This window comes from Diplotaxodon limnothrissa, linkage group LG19, assembly GCF_057381915.1.
Source record: "Diplotaxodon limnothrissa isolate DT_005_m linkage group LG19, D_limnothrissa_male_GT1.1, whole genome shotgun sequence".
Classification (NCBI taxonomy): domain Eukaryota; kingdom Metazoa; phylum Chordata; class Actinopteri; order Cichliformes; family Cichlidae; genus Diplotaxodon; species Diplotaxodon limnothrissa.
This window is the reverse complement of record NC_140614.1, coordinates 31,231,124-31,248,200: the sequence shown is the minus strand read 5'-3', so window position 1 is coordinate 31,248,200 and position 17,077 is coordinate 31,231,124. Positions and strand designations below refer to the sequence as shown.

General features: G+C 42.3%; 1 protein-coding gene across 1 annotated transcript in view; it reads left to right on the top strand.

The window, feature by feature from the left end:
* eml5 (EMAP like 5) overlaps nucleotides 1–17,077 on the top strand; it is a 51,925-nt gene that overhangs the window by 10,888 nt on the left and 23,960 nt on the right. The window contains exons 3-16 of the mRNA XM_085342493.1: nucleotides 1,970–2,068; nucleotides 2,452–2,520; nucleotides 6,907–7,092; nucleotides 7,655–7,790; nucleotides 9,240–9,441; nucleotides 9,702–9,839; nucleotides 9,959–10,215; nucleotides 10,506–10,718; nucleotides 10,804–10,971; nucleotides 13,334–13,440; nucleotides 13,525–13,643; nucleotides 13,769–13,955; nucleotides 14,108–14,213; nucleotides 14,598–14,691. Coding sequence (XP_085198619.1) covers nucleotides 1,970–2,068; nucleotides 2,452–2,520; nucleotides 6,907–7,092; nucleotides 7,655–7,790; nucleotides 9,240–9,441; nucleotides 9,702–9,839; nucleotides 9,959–10,215; nucleotides 10,506–10,718; nucleotides 10,804–10,971; nucleotides 13,334–13,440; nucleotides 13,525–13,643; nucleotides 13,769–13,955; nucleotides 14,108–14,213; nucleotides 14,598–14,691 — 2,081 coding nt within the window. The remainder of the gene's footprint in view (nucleotides 1–1,969; nucleotides 2,069–2,451; nucleotides 2,521–6,906; nucleotides 7,093–7,654; nucleotides 7,791–9,239; nucleotides 9,442–9,701; nucleotides 9,840–9,958; nucleotides 10,216–10,505; nucleotides 10,719–10,803; nucleotides 10,972–13,333; nucleotides 13,441–13,524; nucleotides 13,644–13,768; nucleotides 13,956–14,107; nucleotides 14,214–14,597; nucleotides 14,692–17,077) is intronic.

Here is a 17,077-nt window from a genome sequence, read left to right as displayed (position 1 = left end):
TCATGAGCTGGGGACTTAGATGAAAGGTGACAGTTTTTAAAGTCAGAGAAAAATCCATCGCTTATTAGTTTAGCAGCTCTATTTACCCTCCATCGCTCCCCCTTCCTGGATCAGAGGAAGTGAGAGCTGAACTCAGAGCAATCTAGAATAAATCCCTGGTGCCATTACCCTGTCCATCTATTATAGCAATATAAAAAAAGTACACTGATATTTGACACTTCCTTCTCTCCGAGATATTACAGCATTACTGATATTACTGACTCTTTTATTCTGTTTTAGACAATTTCTGCATGCCAGATTATGCAGTGATCAAGGGTTTTTGCGAACAATTATTATGTGGTTTCATCCGTGATTTGAGATTTTAGGTGGTTGCCAGGGGATGTGATGATTTCATAATATATAACACATCATTTTGTGGATATAAATTAGATACTTTTTTGATGAAAAAAAAATCACACAATTAGTTTTTAAGGTTTTATACATAAATGTATAAATGCTATAGATTTTAGGCCTGGGTTAGTGGTTGCTAGACTTTATGATTATGTCATAACATCTGACATGCCTGAGAGACTAAGATGTAACTGTGAGCCAGTTTTAGTTGCTCAACTAAAATAGTGATTTTGTCTCACAGTCACACTATTAGCATTTTGGCATGTTGGAATGTTTTTTGGAGCCAGAAATCACTATATTTAAGGAAGAGGGTGGAGTAGAAAGTTCAGCAAACAAGTTAGCAAGCTGGAGCCATACAATCTAACACAAAGACACTCACTGAATAACAGTATCATTATTAATATTAGTAGGAGTGTCAAATTATTTGATTAAAAATTCTCCACAAGACAAGTCTGTGTCTTTTTATGCAATCTACGTGTGATCACAGCGTTCTTGCAGCAACCATAAAGTTGTTTGGGACAGCACTGTATACCTCCTTGCTACCAGTTTTACCTAGCAACAACCAGCAATCTTTGTATGCTGACATCCTTTCAGTATCAATATGGGGAAATATAGCTGGTATAATGTTAATCATCTTAGCCGTCTTACCTTAGCATGCTAGCATGCTATAACATTTATGAACTTACAGATTCTTTAAAATATCATTAATACCAGATATTTGGGCATAAAGGATTTTGAACTATGTCCCAAAAAAGGGATTGAGTTACAGTATTTAAAAAAAACTAATTTAATTACCGTCCATACCAATAAGAACTATTTTAAAATGATAAAATGTTTGCCTCAGTCCATGTTGTTAAGTCTCATTAACCCCAAACCAGCAAAATCTGTGTTAGTGTTGTGAAGGGATCCTTGCCAAAAAGGCTCCAATAGCACCAAAACTTTTGCTTTGCTTTGATGATCAAAAAAACCCAAAATCATTCTAGGTTTTTATTGTTATGAATGAATATCTGTACAACTATTCACAGAGATTCATCTAATAACTGCTGAGCGAGACCCGTCGACAGAACATCCCTAGAGCTACGCCACTACCGCTGCTAAAACATTACTTGAGTTTGAATGCACATCTCAGCCGCCTTCATCTGCACGGTTCCACTGGGTTTCAACACTCGGGGCCTCTTTCCTCATCATTAAAACACTGGCTTTTCAAATTCAGTTAAAACTGTGCAAATGCCTCACCAGAGACTTCTGTCCATAGCCAAACACTGATTCAGCACTGCATCGAAGATGTAAACCAAGCAGCAGAGTAGTGAAGGATTTCCATGAGAGTTGCTCTCTTCTCTTCTGCTCCACTGCTGCCGCTGCCTACTCACTCAGTCGGCTATAGGTGGCTCCTCCAGCAACAGCACTCAAATGTGCTCACTGGAAGCGCCAGAGGCTGGACAACTGTTCTCTTCTGCTCTGTAGCCATTATTAGCCCTTTCACTGTGACCTACCATGCTGCAGTGGAGCTAGCTAAGTTTGTTTTGCAGTGATTAGTGAGAGTCTGTGATGTCTCTGTTTTTCTTTGCTCTCTTTACAGTGTTTGGTGTCTGTGGGTTTGGACTCGAAAAACACAATCTGTGTGTGGGACTGGAGGAGAGGGAAGGTTCTGGCAGCCGCTCCCGGTCATACAGACAGGGTAAACACTTTCCTCCTCCCCTTGCTCCTCTGTCACAAGCTCTGTATTGACCGCCTCAATTAGCTATAAATGCAGGATGGAGCACCTGCCCAACAGGGACATAAACAAGTTAGGCCTGATTGATTGTAAGCCTTCCAGAGCCCATCGGAGAGGAGTATACGTCTAATGAAAAGGAATTTTAAAAAGATGAAACACAGGCAGCTGTTGTTTTCTAATTCAGCCCACACACGTTATAACACAGGCAGGGTAAACACACACAGACACACCACACACTTTTTTTTCCCTTTTAATTTCCTCCTCCTGCAGCGAATGTGATTATTAAAAGTCCAGACTTGAAGGTGGATGTTGTGGTATTTAATGCATTGTGTGTTTTCTCCCTGCAGATATTTGACATATCGTGGGATTTGTACCAGCCGAGCAAGCTCGTAAGCTGCGGTGTCAAACATATCAAGGTACAGCCATTTCCTGGTCGTTTTATGCAGTGTACTATAGATGGCTCAGGCTTGCACAATATATGAAAACAGATTATGATTTTTAGAAGTTTTCATGGCGCCTCGGTTCTCCCCGCTTTATCGTCATGGCCACATCAAAGCCTTAAAATAGATCTATGCAAATTCGTTTTATTTCATGGCTATAAGGCACTTAACATAAGTAGGACAGGCAAAGACTCACTCTCTCTCTTCTCTCAAATTTGTAGTAATCTGCACTGCAGAGAGTAAAATGTTTCTTTTTCTTTCTTTTTTTTGTTGAAGACCGTGACTCTGCTACTCAGCTCCCCCTTTCAAAATCCCCATTCAACTCTATAAAAGCACTCTGCTCTACAAACTGCAGCTGTGCTCACTTCCCTTTTCAGGCCTATCTCTATCACTCTTTTCAAGAGTGGCGCTCATAAATCTTCAATGAGTTGATGCAGGGTGTCTGTCTTCGCCAAGCCGTCCCTTGGGATGTGTAGTTGTAGTGTTCAGAGGAGGCTCATTTCCAAAACATTGGGAAAAGAATGAATCACGCTCAGATAGGAAATGTACCCTCTGGCTCTGCAAGGCTAAGTATTGAGGCACGCTTAAGTGGGCAATGCAGTCGAGAGGGGGTGTGAGGTCGGGGGGTTAACCTACTGTACGTTTTTCTCGGTGTGTAATGTTCTCTCGTAGTAATTACCCCCTGGACTCTTTCTCAACTGCCTCGATGCAGAAACTGCTGCGCCCAACCCCCCCAGTCTTTGCAGAATCCTTTGGTCCTTCTCCGTCCTCCTCATCTCCTTTCACCCCTTCGGGTTGTCTGATGCCAAGGCAATCCAGCAATTGTCCCACATAATTCCCCAGCCCTTCACCCTGCAGACCATGTGACATCTGCTCCCCTGGCCTGTTTTCGCTCTGTGATTATAGCACTCAGAGCATACAGGAGATTTAGCCCCAGTAATCCACTCACTAGCAGGGAGGAGGAAAACACCACCTCTGTGGTGGGGACGCTTTCCTCCACATGCAGCTACTCATCACTTTGTGTTTTGAATTCACAAACATATACCCCACTTATCCAGCTTTTTCGAAGACTGTTGTACATTTATGTTTTGTGTGTTGTCACCCAGTTTCTCCCAGCTGTTTGACTTCTCACAACAAAGCATTAACTTCCTGTGACGCCAAATGACTGGGTCATTTATGAGGAAAAACATCTTAGAATTAGAATTAGAATTAGAATTCAACTTTATTGTCATTGCACATGCACAGGTACAGGGCAACGAAATGCAGTTTGCATCCATCCAGAAGTGCTTTAGTGATATAGATATATTACAATATATATTAGCAATAATATAGATATGTGAGTATATTACAGAAATGGGTCTATTATGGTATGTTATAATGTACACGGTATGAAGTATGTTGTGAATATTCTATAACTATAAGTATGTAAAGGCTGTAGTGAGTACAAGCTATGTACAGGCTATGAACAGGATATAAATATGAAAAACTATACAGAATATGAAATAAATAACTTTACAGAATCTGAGATATACAGCTATACAGAAATGGGAACTATGCAAGTTGTAAACAGTTGTAGGATTAAAAATTATCGTATGTGCAGAATGATTATTTACACAGAGCTATACAGTAGTGCAGTTAAGATAAGTGAGGGTGTAGATAGTTTCTACAGAGGCTATATAAAGTGCTAGTGGTTGTGAGTGGTGGTTCAGTCCATGTTATTATTGTGTTTGAGGGTACAGTTGTCCATTGTGGGTGTGTGTATGTTCAGTCCGTGAGTTAACGTGGGTCAGATGTCAGCAGGCAGAGTTCAGGAGTCTGACAGCTGTGGGGAAGAAGCTGTTCCGGTACCTGGTGGTCTTAGTCCGGAGGCTCCTGTGGCGCCTCCCAGAGGGCAGGAGGGTGAAGAGTCCATGTGATGGGTGACTGGGGTCTTTGATGATTTTCCCAGCCCTTTTCAGACACCGCTTCCTGTAGATGTCTTTTATGGCAGGAAGTGGTGCTCCGGCGATGCGCTGGGCAGTTTTCACGACCCTCTGCAACGCCTTCCGGTCCGAGGCAGAGCAGTTCCCGTACCAGACTGTTGTACAGTTGGTCAGGATGCTCTCGATGGTGCAACGATAGAAGTTCACCAGGATGTCTGAGGACAGGTGGTTCTTCCTCAGAGTCCTCAAGAAGAAGAGGCGCTGGTGAGCCTTCTTGACCAGCTTGGAGCAGTTGGTCGTCCAGGTGAGATCCTCGGAGATGTGGACTGCCAGGAACTTGAAGCTGCTCACACGCTCCACAGCCGTCCCACGATGAGCTCCTTGGTCTTCTCGGTGTTAAGCAGCAGGTTGTTTCTGTCGCACCACTCAGCCAGACGATCCAAAATTAAAAGAAACTCAGAAAAAGTTACCTAATTTTTTCAGATCATTTCCACCAAATCATATAACAAAAGCCCCTGGTTGGGAATCAGAACCACAGGTTGGCCACCAACCTTAAACCTGTGTACATAACATGAGAATTTCATAATTTCAAAGTTTTTATTTGTCTGGAGTTAACTACCAACTCACTTGTGTATTTTAAACCCACATGGTGATCTCACTCACATGGTGTTCATAGCATATAATAATCTCAACACATTATCACACCACTCAGATATAAATAGAAGCAGACTCACGTGCCTAGAACAGCATAAAATATATCCACAACTCACGGTTAGTAAAATGTCATGGGTACATGATGAAAACAGCTAGCGAGAGAGGTGTTGTTTTTGTGTTTTGGTCATCTGAAAGCCACAAAGCCACAGAGGTCGGCTTGAGTTCAGGTCAGTTAGCTGTCCTTACAGCAGGCTGCCAAATAGTTGACCTCTGTTAGTGCAGCAGCAACATTTAGGGTCACTGTATTTGGGCAAGAGGGGGAATTGTGAGTGGGATGCAGGGCGTACAGGGACGTGCAGTGCAGTAGATAATGAATGACTGACCTTTCTATGTTAATTACACTTAAAAGCTTTCCCTTGGGGTGATGGTGGAGGTAACCGAGCTAACGACATACTACTAATCCTGTGCTAAGAGGACGAGCTCGCTCAAAAGTGTCATTGCCAAGACTTGATTTTGACTCAGAGGGTTAGGGTTAGAGTCTCATTTTCAGGGACCTTTCCTCCATGTTGTCCCTACCCCTGTGTGCCTTCCTCTACTGCTCATGGCCTCATCATAAACCTCTCCAGCATCCAGTGCTCTCTCAGTAATTCTGCAGCGAAGGGATTAGCCAGCGCCTGTGTCTCGCAGCCTTATCAGTTGCGGGCAGGGAGGTCTGTGCAGTCACGCCGCATCCATCCCCACTGCTTCGGCAACAGGCTGTGCGACAAAGCCCCCTCCCACGAACCCTTACCAAACCCAGCACTTGACACACTTTCACCTGTGTGTCCCAGTATTCATCACACATTTATGATTTCCACTATTTAACCTTCACCGAAACCACAAAAGCTCCCTAACTCGCAAATGCTCCCTGAAATCTCAGTGAAGAGCTCAAGACCAGAAAAGTCCTGTTCTGGTACGGTGTGTGCAAGCCTTAAATGACTGATGGCATCTGCGATGCTTGTCTATGATAATCAGTCCCTCCTCTTAGAGCGCAACAGCTCTATCAGTCAGGGCAATGGGTGTTAGCGAGGGTGTGACAAGCTGTCACTTTCAAAGAGCTCATTTGTTTATCCTGTTAGTCCCTATCAAGCTGCTGTGCAATCATTCGTGCATTGTCCGAAACACAAATATCCATTTTGAGTCAAGCTATAGGTTTGAATACGAAGCAGCTGTCAAACACATGATCAGGTGAAGCAGAAAATGGGCTGTCAGCGTGTCATTTTTCTGCCGCCTGCCGGTGATGAGTGTCTCGGTTTCACGTGAGGATGGCTGTGTCTCAGTATTCGAGACGCCTTTCCTGAGCTTTGTCCCTGTGATCTCATCTCCATGCAGACAGAGCGTCTCATTTTCACTCTCTCCCCCTCCGTTTGATGGATTTCGCCCTCAGACGAGGCCATGCCTGTGCATCCCAATGACCTTGTTCATAAATCATGAGCATGCGTGTATGTGCGTGTGTCTGTGGATGCTGATCAGGTGATTACAACACAGCCCCCACCCCCCAGCGAGAGTACCCAGTATGGCATACAGAGACTTGGGGTGAGGTGTGGGATTAGGTATTTTGAGTTTGACTTTTCTTTCAAGGTCTGTGTGCGTGTGTGTGTTTTTTAATGGTGGTTGTACGTGCGTGCCAAAACACACGTATTTGGTCCCAAATACTGCGTAATTGTGCCTTTGCCGTTTCAGGACAGGATTACACAGGGGATTATTAGCCACCATACTCTTCCACTCTTTCTGTTTGTGTTTGCAGTTCTGGAGCTTATGCGGTAATGCTCTCACGCCCAAACGTGGTGTTTTTGGCAAAACGGGGGATCTCCAAACAATCCTCTGCCTTGCTTGCGCTAAGGACGAAGTCACCTATTCAGGTGCCTTGAACGGTGACATCTACGTGTGGAAAGGGATTAACCTGATGAGGACGGTGCAGGGTGCTCATGGGGTAAGTGTGTAATCAGGGTGCAGTGTGGTCTTTCGCTCAGGCGGGTTTTGCCTGCACACCTGCAGGTACATACAGAGCAGAACTAAAGTAAAAGCAGCTAGTAAACTTAACGGGGTTCATAGCTATGCTCGCTGGATTTATTTGATTCTGCTCTGTAGAAAAGGATCAGCCTTTTCCTCCACAGGATTAAATGATATCTATGGGATCAACAGCTGGGTGAGGGGGGATAGGCGAATGGGGGAGGGGATAATAACTACAGTACATGTCCATTCCTGCTTTTTGGATGACCAAATATCTTACTAGGGGTTGAACAGGGCCAGACCAGACAAACAAGGGCATCAGTAGAGCTTTCCACTTAAGCTATAATAAAAGCAAACATGACAACTTCCTTTTCTCAGTTTGGTTTTATCTCGAGGCCGCTGTAGCCAGTTTGTAATTGCAAAAGCCTTGTTCAACAAATGCCTGGCTGAGGAGCAGCACTATGGAGTTTGTAGCTGAGGCTGGTTCTGTCGTTGCTCATTTACTGTGCAGATCCTCACTGACAGCCTGTCATTTCCTCCAGTCAGGGATTTTCAGCATGAATGCCTGTGAAGAGGGCTTTGCCACCGGGGGCCGAGACGGCTGCGTCCGGCTGTGGGATCTCAACTTCAAACCAATTACTGTCATTGATCTCAGGGAAACAGACCAAGGATATAAAGGTGATGTCAAATTTGCTCTTTCTTCCCATTAATTTGGGTACAGAAATAATCCAGGTTAAAATTTAAACAACATTGTGAATGAACAAATACATCTGGATTTTTTTAAAAGGCATTCTTTATATTATATATTTTTAATTAATTTTCTAACATTTTCTTCTTGCTCTCTATTTTTCCCCATTTCCTATACTTTTAATCTTGGACCTAACAGTAGCTAGAGGTGAAAATAGCCGAGGTGGGTAATGTCACTGAGGGCGGAGTTAACAACCATGTCAGTCTGTTTGTAGCAGTCTCCACATTTGTTCTACTGTTCCTCTTGTTGTTAGTAAGTTCAAGCACTGTTGCAATTTTTGCTCTGTATACAGACGTCTTCTACAGTTCTGTGCAAACGTTTTAAGCTCGTACAGTAAATCGGTGATGCTACCAATAATAACCTAGTGAGTGTTTTTATTCAGTTTAGTTCCCAAAGTGTCCAAAAACAACTGAATAACATTCAAATGTCACCATGTGGAGAACTCAACACCTGCTCTCAACCTGCTGATTTTGCAGATTTTAAATATGTGTTTTACAAACTCAGACGCCATCAATTAAACTTTCTCACTCAACTGAATTTATTTCCAAATTTAGGCTGAAATGCCGTTTAAAGGAATATGTTATAATTTATAATTCATGTTTTTCTCTTGCTTGATGATACAGAAACACAATCACCAGCTAATAATGCAGCAGTACATCAGCTGTTCTGTCATAAAAAAAAGCAGAACTGAGAAGAAAGCGCAAGATTTAATTAATGTGTTTAACAAAGCACAGAAGGTTTATTTGAAAAAAGCAATTAATTCATGCAAAATGAAGCAAACAAATAAAAGACTAAATAGGATCAATCTTTATCTTAAAGTCATCTTCAGTGAGCTGTTCCGAGCATCGTGGAGAAGTCGTCACATTTTTTCCATTCATTCATTCATTCATGTCTCAGTGTCTTCTGTCTAGTTATGTAATCCCAGACTGACTTCAGTATGTTAAGGTCAGGGCTCTGTGTGGGCCTCACCTTTGTGTTGCTGAAGATAGTTCTTGATGATTCTGCCTGTTTGTTTGAGGCCATTGTGATGCTGCAAAATGACTCAAGGACTGCCTCTCTGATGACTAAGACACCAAACATCAAAAGTGGCTGAAACTTTTGTACAGTACTGTATGTAAAGAGCATTTGCATCCTCCATCCTATACTTGCTGTATTACCAAAAGTCAGTTGCAAATCGGCTTGAAAACATGTGCCATCCTTGTATTGTTAAAAAATCCGTCCTAGCTTGCAGATGGGTATTATCACCTCCTGTTTTTATTATCCCTGTTGCGTCTTTAATAACGGCTGCCTTTTATAAGTGGCAAATGTCTGTCTGCTTTCATGTTTGCGTGTTATTTCGTTTCATTTTTGGTTATGTTTACCATTTGTGTTTCTGACAGGGCTGTCAGTGCGTAGTGTGTGCTGGCGAGGAGATCACATCCTAGTGGGCACACAGGACAGTGAGATCTTTGAGATTGTGGTCCACGATCGCAACAAGCCCTTCCTCATAATGCAGGGTCACTGTGAGGGAGAGCTTTGGGCGCTGGCTGTGCACCCAACGAAGCCTCTAGCTATGACTGGAAGTGACGACCGCTCAGTCAGGTAAAGCCTCAGCTTCCGTTCGTGCAGTATTAACTCGTGCATGCAATTTGTGTGTAAAAAGTTAGTCCCCTCCACTCCAATACAAGTTAGATTTGTAATGATGTTGATCTTTTGGAGTAATTGGAACTGCCTGGGTCCGGTTGTAAAGTTAATGTATCACAGGAAAAAGGCCAAATATCATTGACTCTTCAATTTGCACTTTTTCATTCTTCTCCGGTTGTTTTTACCTCTGCATTTTTCCTGCTGTTATGTCTGTACAGGATATGGAGCCTTATAGATCATGCGCTGATAGCTCGCTGTAACATGGAGGAGCCTATCCGCTGCGCGGCTGTAAGTACTGATGGTATTCACCTGGCACTGGGGATGAAGGATGGCTCATTCACTGTTCTAAGAGTCAGGTGGGTATACAATTCGAAAGTTGGATGGAAAATTTAGATCTAGCTATAAATCTCCTCTAAATGAAGAGGTTGCATTATTTGGTGTCCATTAGCTAATACATTCCTCTGCTTCCCTCCAGAGACATGACTGAGGTGGTGCACATCAAGGACAGGAAGGAGGCCATCCATGAGCTGAAGTACTCCCCCGATGGGGCCCACTTGGCTGTAGGCTCAAATGATAACTCGGTGGATATCTATGGTGTGGTGCAGAGGTACAAGAAAGTGGGTGAGTGCATTGGCTCCACCAGCTTCATCACCCATATGGACTGGTCCACAGATAGCAAGTATCTGCAGACAAATGATGGCAGCGGCAGGAGGCTCTTCTACAGGATGCCAAGTAAGTACAGGAATATAGACTGCAGTATACACTGTGACTTAGGAGATAGAGTAGCTCGTCTGCTTACTGGCAAGTTGGTCTCCAATCGGCATTTTGAAGCATCCTTGAACAAGATTTCAAATTGAGAGTGCATGTGTGTGATCAATAAAACACAAAGAATAAAGTGCATTAAATAAATTTCTGTATGATGTTGATCGGTCAAACAAAATATAGAAAAATCCTACAGAACTACCAGGTTATTTATTAAAGATGCTGCTTTGTGAGATAAAATGTTGCTCTCTTTTGTTGAGGTGGGAAGGAGGTCACCAATAGGGAAGAGCTGAAGTTGGTACAGTGGGCTACGTGGACATGTGTTTTGGGCCCTGAGGTTAATGGAATATGGCCCAAATACTCGGACATCAATGACATCAACTCTGTGGACGCCAACTTTAACAACCAAGTCTTAGTAACTGCTGATGACTATGGATTAGTCAAACTTTTGCGATATCCATGTGTAAAAAAAGGTAAAGACTATCTCATTTTATCACAAAAATGGCATTTAGGTAAAACTTTATACTCTTTTTCTAATGCATTGTCTCTTGATTTCAGGTGCAAAATTTAAAAAGTATTTAGGCCACTCGGCTCACATAACTAATGCTAGATGGTCACATGACTACCAGTGGGTAGTAACTATCGGGGGTGCTGATCACTCAGTGTTCCAGTGGAAGTTTGTTCCCGAAAGAAAGTCTAAAGAAGCTCTGCATATAGCACCTCAAGGTACAGTATTGCCCTCACTCTGGCTTTATTTGCATCACTGTACTTACTGTAATGTGGCGCTTTATGTCCTTCAGAACTGTAGGTTTTACTTCTGATCAATCCATTAAGGAATATTGCAGCGTTACATTTTAATGTAGGTGATGACTTGCATTACGGCTATTACTTATTTCATAAAATCAGTGGCTCCTGCCAACAAGACATCAAATTAGTCTGAGTGTGGAAGCCGGATGTCTACTCAATCTCCTCTTCAAACAGGAGGAATACTGTGTACAGCAAATTCTGTCTTACGTACTGTTCATTTTCATTTTACGGAGAGTTACACAAAAGCCCTTAGTCTCATGACAGACATTTTTAAAAGTTATCGAAGGGAAAGCACGAATATATTATTGATGGCTGAATTCCACTTATGGGAGTTCCTGCTCTTGTACATGCTGGTTTACAGTAATGGCTTACTAGGATACTTAATGGACCTGTGCCATCATTAATTCTGCCTGTGCTTGTCCTACTCCAAATGTCTGCTGTGATAACGGTCTGTGATACCACTTTCTTGTCTTTGTGGTATAATTTAAAAAAATGGAGTCAGGAGGTCATTACTTTGCTTTCAAAAAAACGCTGGGAAAAGAGAGATTATTTGGCTTGGCTCTGTCAAAAAATACTGCTGTAACACTCCTCCCACTGTCTTCCTGTGGTCCTAGCCTGTCTTGGAGGTCAATAGGTTAACTTCCCAAGGTGTTCAGCTAATGCAGCTCACCTGAGTGTTTCGACCCATTACAACTGGCCAATGAATTCATTTGATTCCGTTTGCGTTTATGCCTAACAACTCCATGGCACATGTGCTGATATTACTAGCTTCGAACAACATTTGTTTAATTTTCTGATTTTCCATCTTATTTAAGTGAATGTATTGCGTAGACTACTTGTCATTTGCTTTTCGCCAGTTTGTGGAAAAATTGGGGGCTTGTCCAGGATCTTTTTTTGCTTGCAGACAGCAAAAGGAAACAGCTTAGTTGGGGAGTTTTTGTCTCACAATGTGGTCATGCTACACTTAATTGTAACATAATTGCCTTTACTCTCTGGCTAGCCTCACTCACACTGGATTTATTAATCGGGGCTAAGCACACTTCATTTTGACCTAGCATCTTCAGTTCTCTCTCTCTCTCTCTTTTATTCACACAAGCTTTTGAAAAACACTCTTGACAAGCACCATGGTCCATGAGTTTATGCATTTTGTGGCTTAATTGGGGAGATTTTGGAAGCATTGTTATTTTGTTCTCTCAAATGCGTTATAGAGCCATTAATTACTGATTATAGGGATATTTAGGGATCCAGCTGTTGTTGACTGTGCTGATAGTGCGCAAGTCTAACTGAGCCATGCTTGGGGCCACCTTTGTAAGCCGACTGGGCTTAAGGTTCACCTAATCATGCTAGGATACAGTACCTAGTGCTCACACTAATCAACTGAACTAGATTTTGGAGTTGTTGTGGACATCGTTGGGCACGTAGTTTGTCTAGTGCCTACGCAAGAGCCAGGTTAACTTTCTTTGATCTTCCAGTCTTTATGTTGTCTTTATGTGAACTATTGACCCTCTTGGCTGTGGCTCCATATGCACATACAGTACATGGAAGTGGTATCCATTTTCTCATCTGATTTTCCTAAATGCTTCGGAAAAAAGTGTGAAGCTACGACTGTTTGTCTGACTTAAACATTGCCTTTGCTAAATTCAGAGATTTATCACCATATATGTCATTCCTACCAATAATGGGTTTTATGAATGTAGTTTTTTGTCACACAATTAATATACTCCTCACTCTAACCTCATGAACTTGTTGTGCTAACCCACGAGAGAGCAATGTGCTAGATTTCTTTCTTCTTGAACTTTTTTTTTTTTTAGCAAACCGTCATTTCTATAAAGCTCTGCAAAGGAACGGCTATCACATTAATTAAGACAAATCCAATAAAAGTGAATGAACCTTGGAAAGTATAATTGCATTGTCGTTCCCAAGTCATATTTTTTCCAGAGACAGACTGCCTTGTGCTCTCTGAAATTAAACCACATACTAACTGCCTTTCCTTTTAATTTTCCTAATGGATCTTGTGAGTAGCCGCCCTTAGCTGCCAGTTCTGCTTATTGCCATGTCTTGGCACGGCTTTACTGTGCTGCATCAGCATTATTGTACATTTTTCTTCACTGTTGTCACTGTGAAGCAGGACAGTCTAATAAATAGGAGATGTCGTAGTGTTATTACATGACTGACCCTGACTCCCACTGAAACAGGATGGTTTGTAGTAGGATATTTTTCTGATTTAGAAGCGGGGGGAATTTTCTGGCAAGCTGTAATGTAACCTTGTTTCTACCTACAGAGATACTGGCAGACTCTAACAGCGAAGAGTCAGACTCTGATCAGTCAGACGTACCTGAGATGGACTCGGAAATTGAGCAGGAGACGCAGCTCACATATAGACGACAGGTTTGTGTTAAAATCAAAAGCATCTCCTGGGAAAATATTACTGTGAAACAAGCAGTATGTGAACACTTTTCCACATGCATTCAGGTTTATAAAGAAGATCTACCTCAGCTCAAAGAGCAGTGCAAGGAGAAACATCGAGCAACAGCTATGAAGAAGAGAGAAAGAGCACCAGGGAGTGGAGTAAAGCTGCACTTCATTCATGGGTAGGCTCAGAAATTGCATAATCCCACACCATCCCAGCATTAGAAGAATTTCAGCTAGAGAAGTCTCTTCATGCATAGTGATTAAATAAAGCCCCCTCACCCCCTACCCCTTTTTTTGTTTGCAGCTACAGGGGGTATGATTGCAGGAGCAACCTGTTCTATACCCAGACTGGGGAGATAGTGTACCATGTTGCTGCTGTAGGGGTTGTGTACAACAGACAACAGAATACGCAGCGTTTCTACATGGGCCATGATGATGACATCCTCTGTCTGGCTCTGCACCCCCTAAAGGATTTTGTAGCTACAGGCCAGGTAGCCGTTAGACTCCTAACATAAAATATTCAAGGTTTTGGGGGTTTATGGACCCCTTCAAAGCCTTTAAAAACCTTTCAGTTGAGCTATATCTGATCCAAAGGGGTTCACTTGGTAGATTTGTGATATTTGTATGTTTTTTGTTTACCCAGGTTGGCAGAGATTCCTCGATCCACATATGGGACACAGAAATGTTAAAACCCATGTCTGTTTTGAAGGGGTTCCACCAGCTTGGAGTGTGTGCTTTGGACTTTTCAGGTAACACACAGTCTTGCTTTGTCAAACTACACGTATGTAACCTAGACATGCTTTTAATACTAACAAATTATTTTAGACATCCTGTTTTAACAGGGAAACAAAAAAGTAATTTCACACATAAAAGAAATAGGTAAATTCGCAAGTCACCAGTTTTTCAGGCAGCAGTGAAGAACCTTATTCTGCTGTCTTTTAGTCGCAGCAGTCTGACAGCATCAAGGGGGAACTGTGCATCTGACTATCCCTAATTGGCCACAGATAGAGGCATGGTGGTGATCTGTATGTCATAGTCAGTGAATCACCTGCTGTAGATCAAACCCGCTATGGTGCTTTCATGTTGCTAATAAGAGCCAAACTTCACTCACAGACTGACTTTTCCATCCACAGCGGATGGCAAACGGCTGGCCTCTGTGGGCCTGGATGACAATCACACCATTGTGCTATGGGACTGGAGAAAAGGGGAGAAGCTCTCTGCCATGCGGTTAGTACAGTTTTATTACAGCATTTGCACATCTGCAGGGTGGTCTTTCAGGAGAGCTTTGACAAACCTCCCTGTTAATTCTACAGATTGTTTGAGCACTTTTGCTTTAAATATGGACATTTATAGATGAGAGCTAAATTGAAGCCACTTTGCTTTGCAAGGCTGACAATGTGATTGATAGAACAGAGGAGAAAAAGGGAATTACCTTTTAGATTACATGGCGGCTCCTCTGTAGACGTAAAGCCTGCCTGACTCTGAATGGCTAGAGCATGAGTATGCCCCAGGGCCTTGGCTGTAGATCCATAATCAAAGAGAATTACTTTTAACTCGTATACCAGGAGCTGCGTAGATGAGATCCTGGTGAGTTTGAGCTGCTTGATATGTCAGACGCTATTTGCACAAGGAAACGTGTTTGGAAAATGAATTAGAAGACAGTCTTTTGAGATGTACCCTGTTTCCCAAGGTGCAAAACGTACATAAAAGCAAATGGATTGCTAAAACAATCAAGCAATGAAAAGGAAAAGTGGTAACAAGCAAGCAGCGAAAACAATCATATGTCTTACGATGCCTGAAACAAACTGAACAATAAAGACTACAGTCGACAGACTGAAGTCTGCATTTTAAAAATGCATCCGATAACTGAAGACTTGAGTATCCAAGACAAGCATGATACTCTGGTTTTCATCATTACCGTGGTACAACTAATCCCTATATATGATAATAATAATAATAATAATAGATTGCATTTATATAGCGCTTTTCAAGGCACCCAAAGCGCTTTACAATGCCACTATTCATTCACTCTCACATTCATACACTGGTGGAGGCAGCTACAGTTGTAGCCACAGCTGCCCTGGGGCAGACTGACAGAAGCGAGGCTGCCATATCGCGCCATCGGCCCCTCTGGCCAACACCAGTAGTCAAGTAGGGTAAAGTGTCTTGCCCAGGGACACAACGACCAGGACAGAGGGATCGAACCGGCGACCTTCCGGTTACAGATGCGATTCCCAACCCCCTGAGCCACGGTCGCCCACGATGTATGTGAACAACACATAATTATTCACTCGCCAGGCTTGATACAAATGAATTAGATTACCAGACCTGAATTATGGGTTTATTTAGAGCATTAAAGGTGTCACTTTCTCCAAAAAGATATGGCAAGATTTCCAGTTCTAAAAAGCCGAAGGCACCAGAAATAACTAACAGGAAAGCATCCGCATCCCGAAATATCTCTGCTTTTGTTTTGTTGCTCATCCTACTTGATGTTCGTATTTAGTATTTACTCCAGTGAAATACCCTGTGGCTACTTGGGAGCGGTGCATTGCGGGTTGCTCTCCTGCGTGCTGCTTGCCAGGCTCTCACTGGAGCTTAGGGACAGCTAGAGCAGCCTAATCTCTTTTATAGACACTGGTGGGAAATACAGTGAGGTGGACAAAGAGAAATGGGGCTTGACAGAGCCTGGCTTGTACAGCACCGCTGGCAGAGGGGGTATGGGATGGAGAGCCTAAAGAGGGTGCTTTTATTAGTTTCACTGTTGGATTTAGCTTTTCTTTATTACAGTGTAACTGTATGGGCGATGTTTGTCAGCAGCGAGATTTAAGAAGTTCAGAGCAGCACAATAATAAGATGCAACAATGGAAACAGTTGGCACACCCTTATGTAATCATCTCTGTCAAAAAACATGCATCACAGCTTCCTCAGGGTAGCTGTGTTGACTAAATTTGATCAAGACTAAAATTAAATACATTTTCTGTGTGTTTTTGTTTTAGTGAGATTTGTAAGTACACAACACTTTTCAGTTAGTTTTTCTTTTTTCTAAATTATCTCTGTTAAACATATTTTGTCACTCTTGGTTTTCATTTTTACTTTTAATTAAAGATAAAGAGAGCTTTGTTTCTTAGATCGGTAACATTATGGTGTCTTATTTTGCTCATATTTTTAAAGTAGTTGATGTTTCCTCATAAAAATCATAACATCTTTTTCAGAACATATTTTTTTAATGGATCCAATAGAGGAATACTGCATCCATCCAATTTTTTAACCACTTATCCAAATTTAGGATCATAGGGGGGCTGCAACCTCCTTCAGCTGTCACAAGACAAAAGGTGGGATACACCCTGGATAGGTCCCCAGTCTCCTGCAGAGCCTCTTGAATTACACTAGACAAAACCACCTTTTAATCTTTGAATTCAAGTGAATAAAATAAACCACCTAGCCATGCAGTCTGCCTTGACTTGTGAGAGAATGGATCGCTCTAAAGAAGTGAATCCATGCCCGACATTGATGTATGTCACTGCTCACTGCAACGAGTCAGTTTGTGAATGTTTTTCGTTTCTTCCACTGTAAGTGGTGTTATTGAGAAGTGTAAGCGTTTAAGAGCCACAGC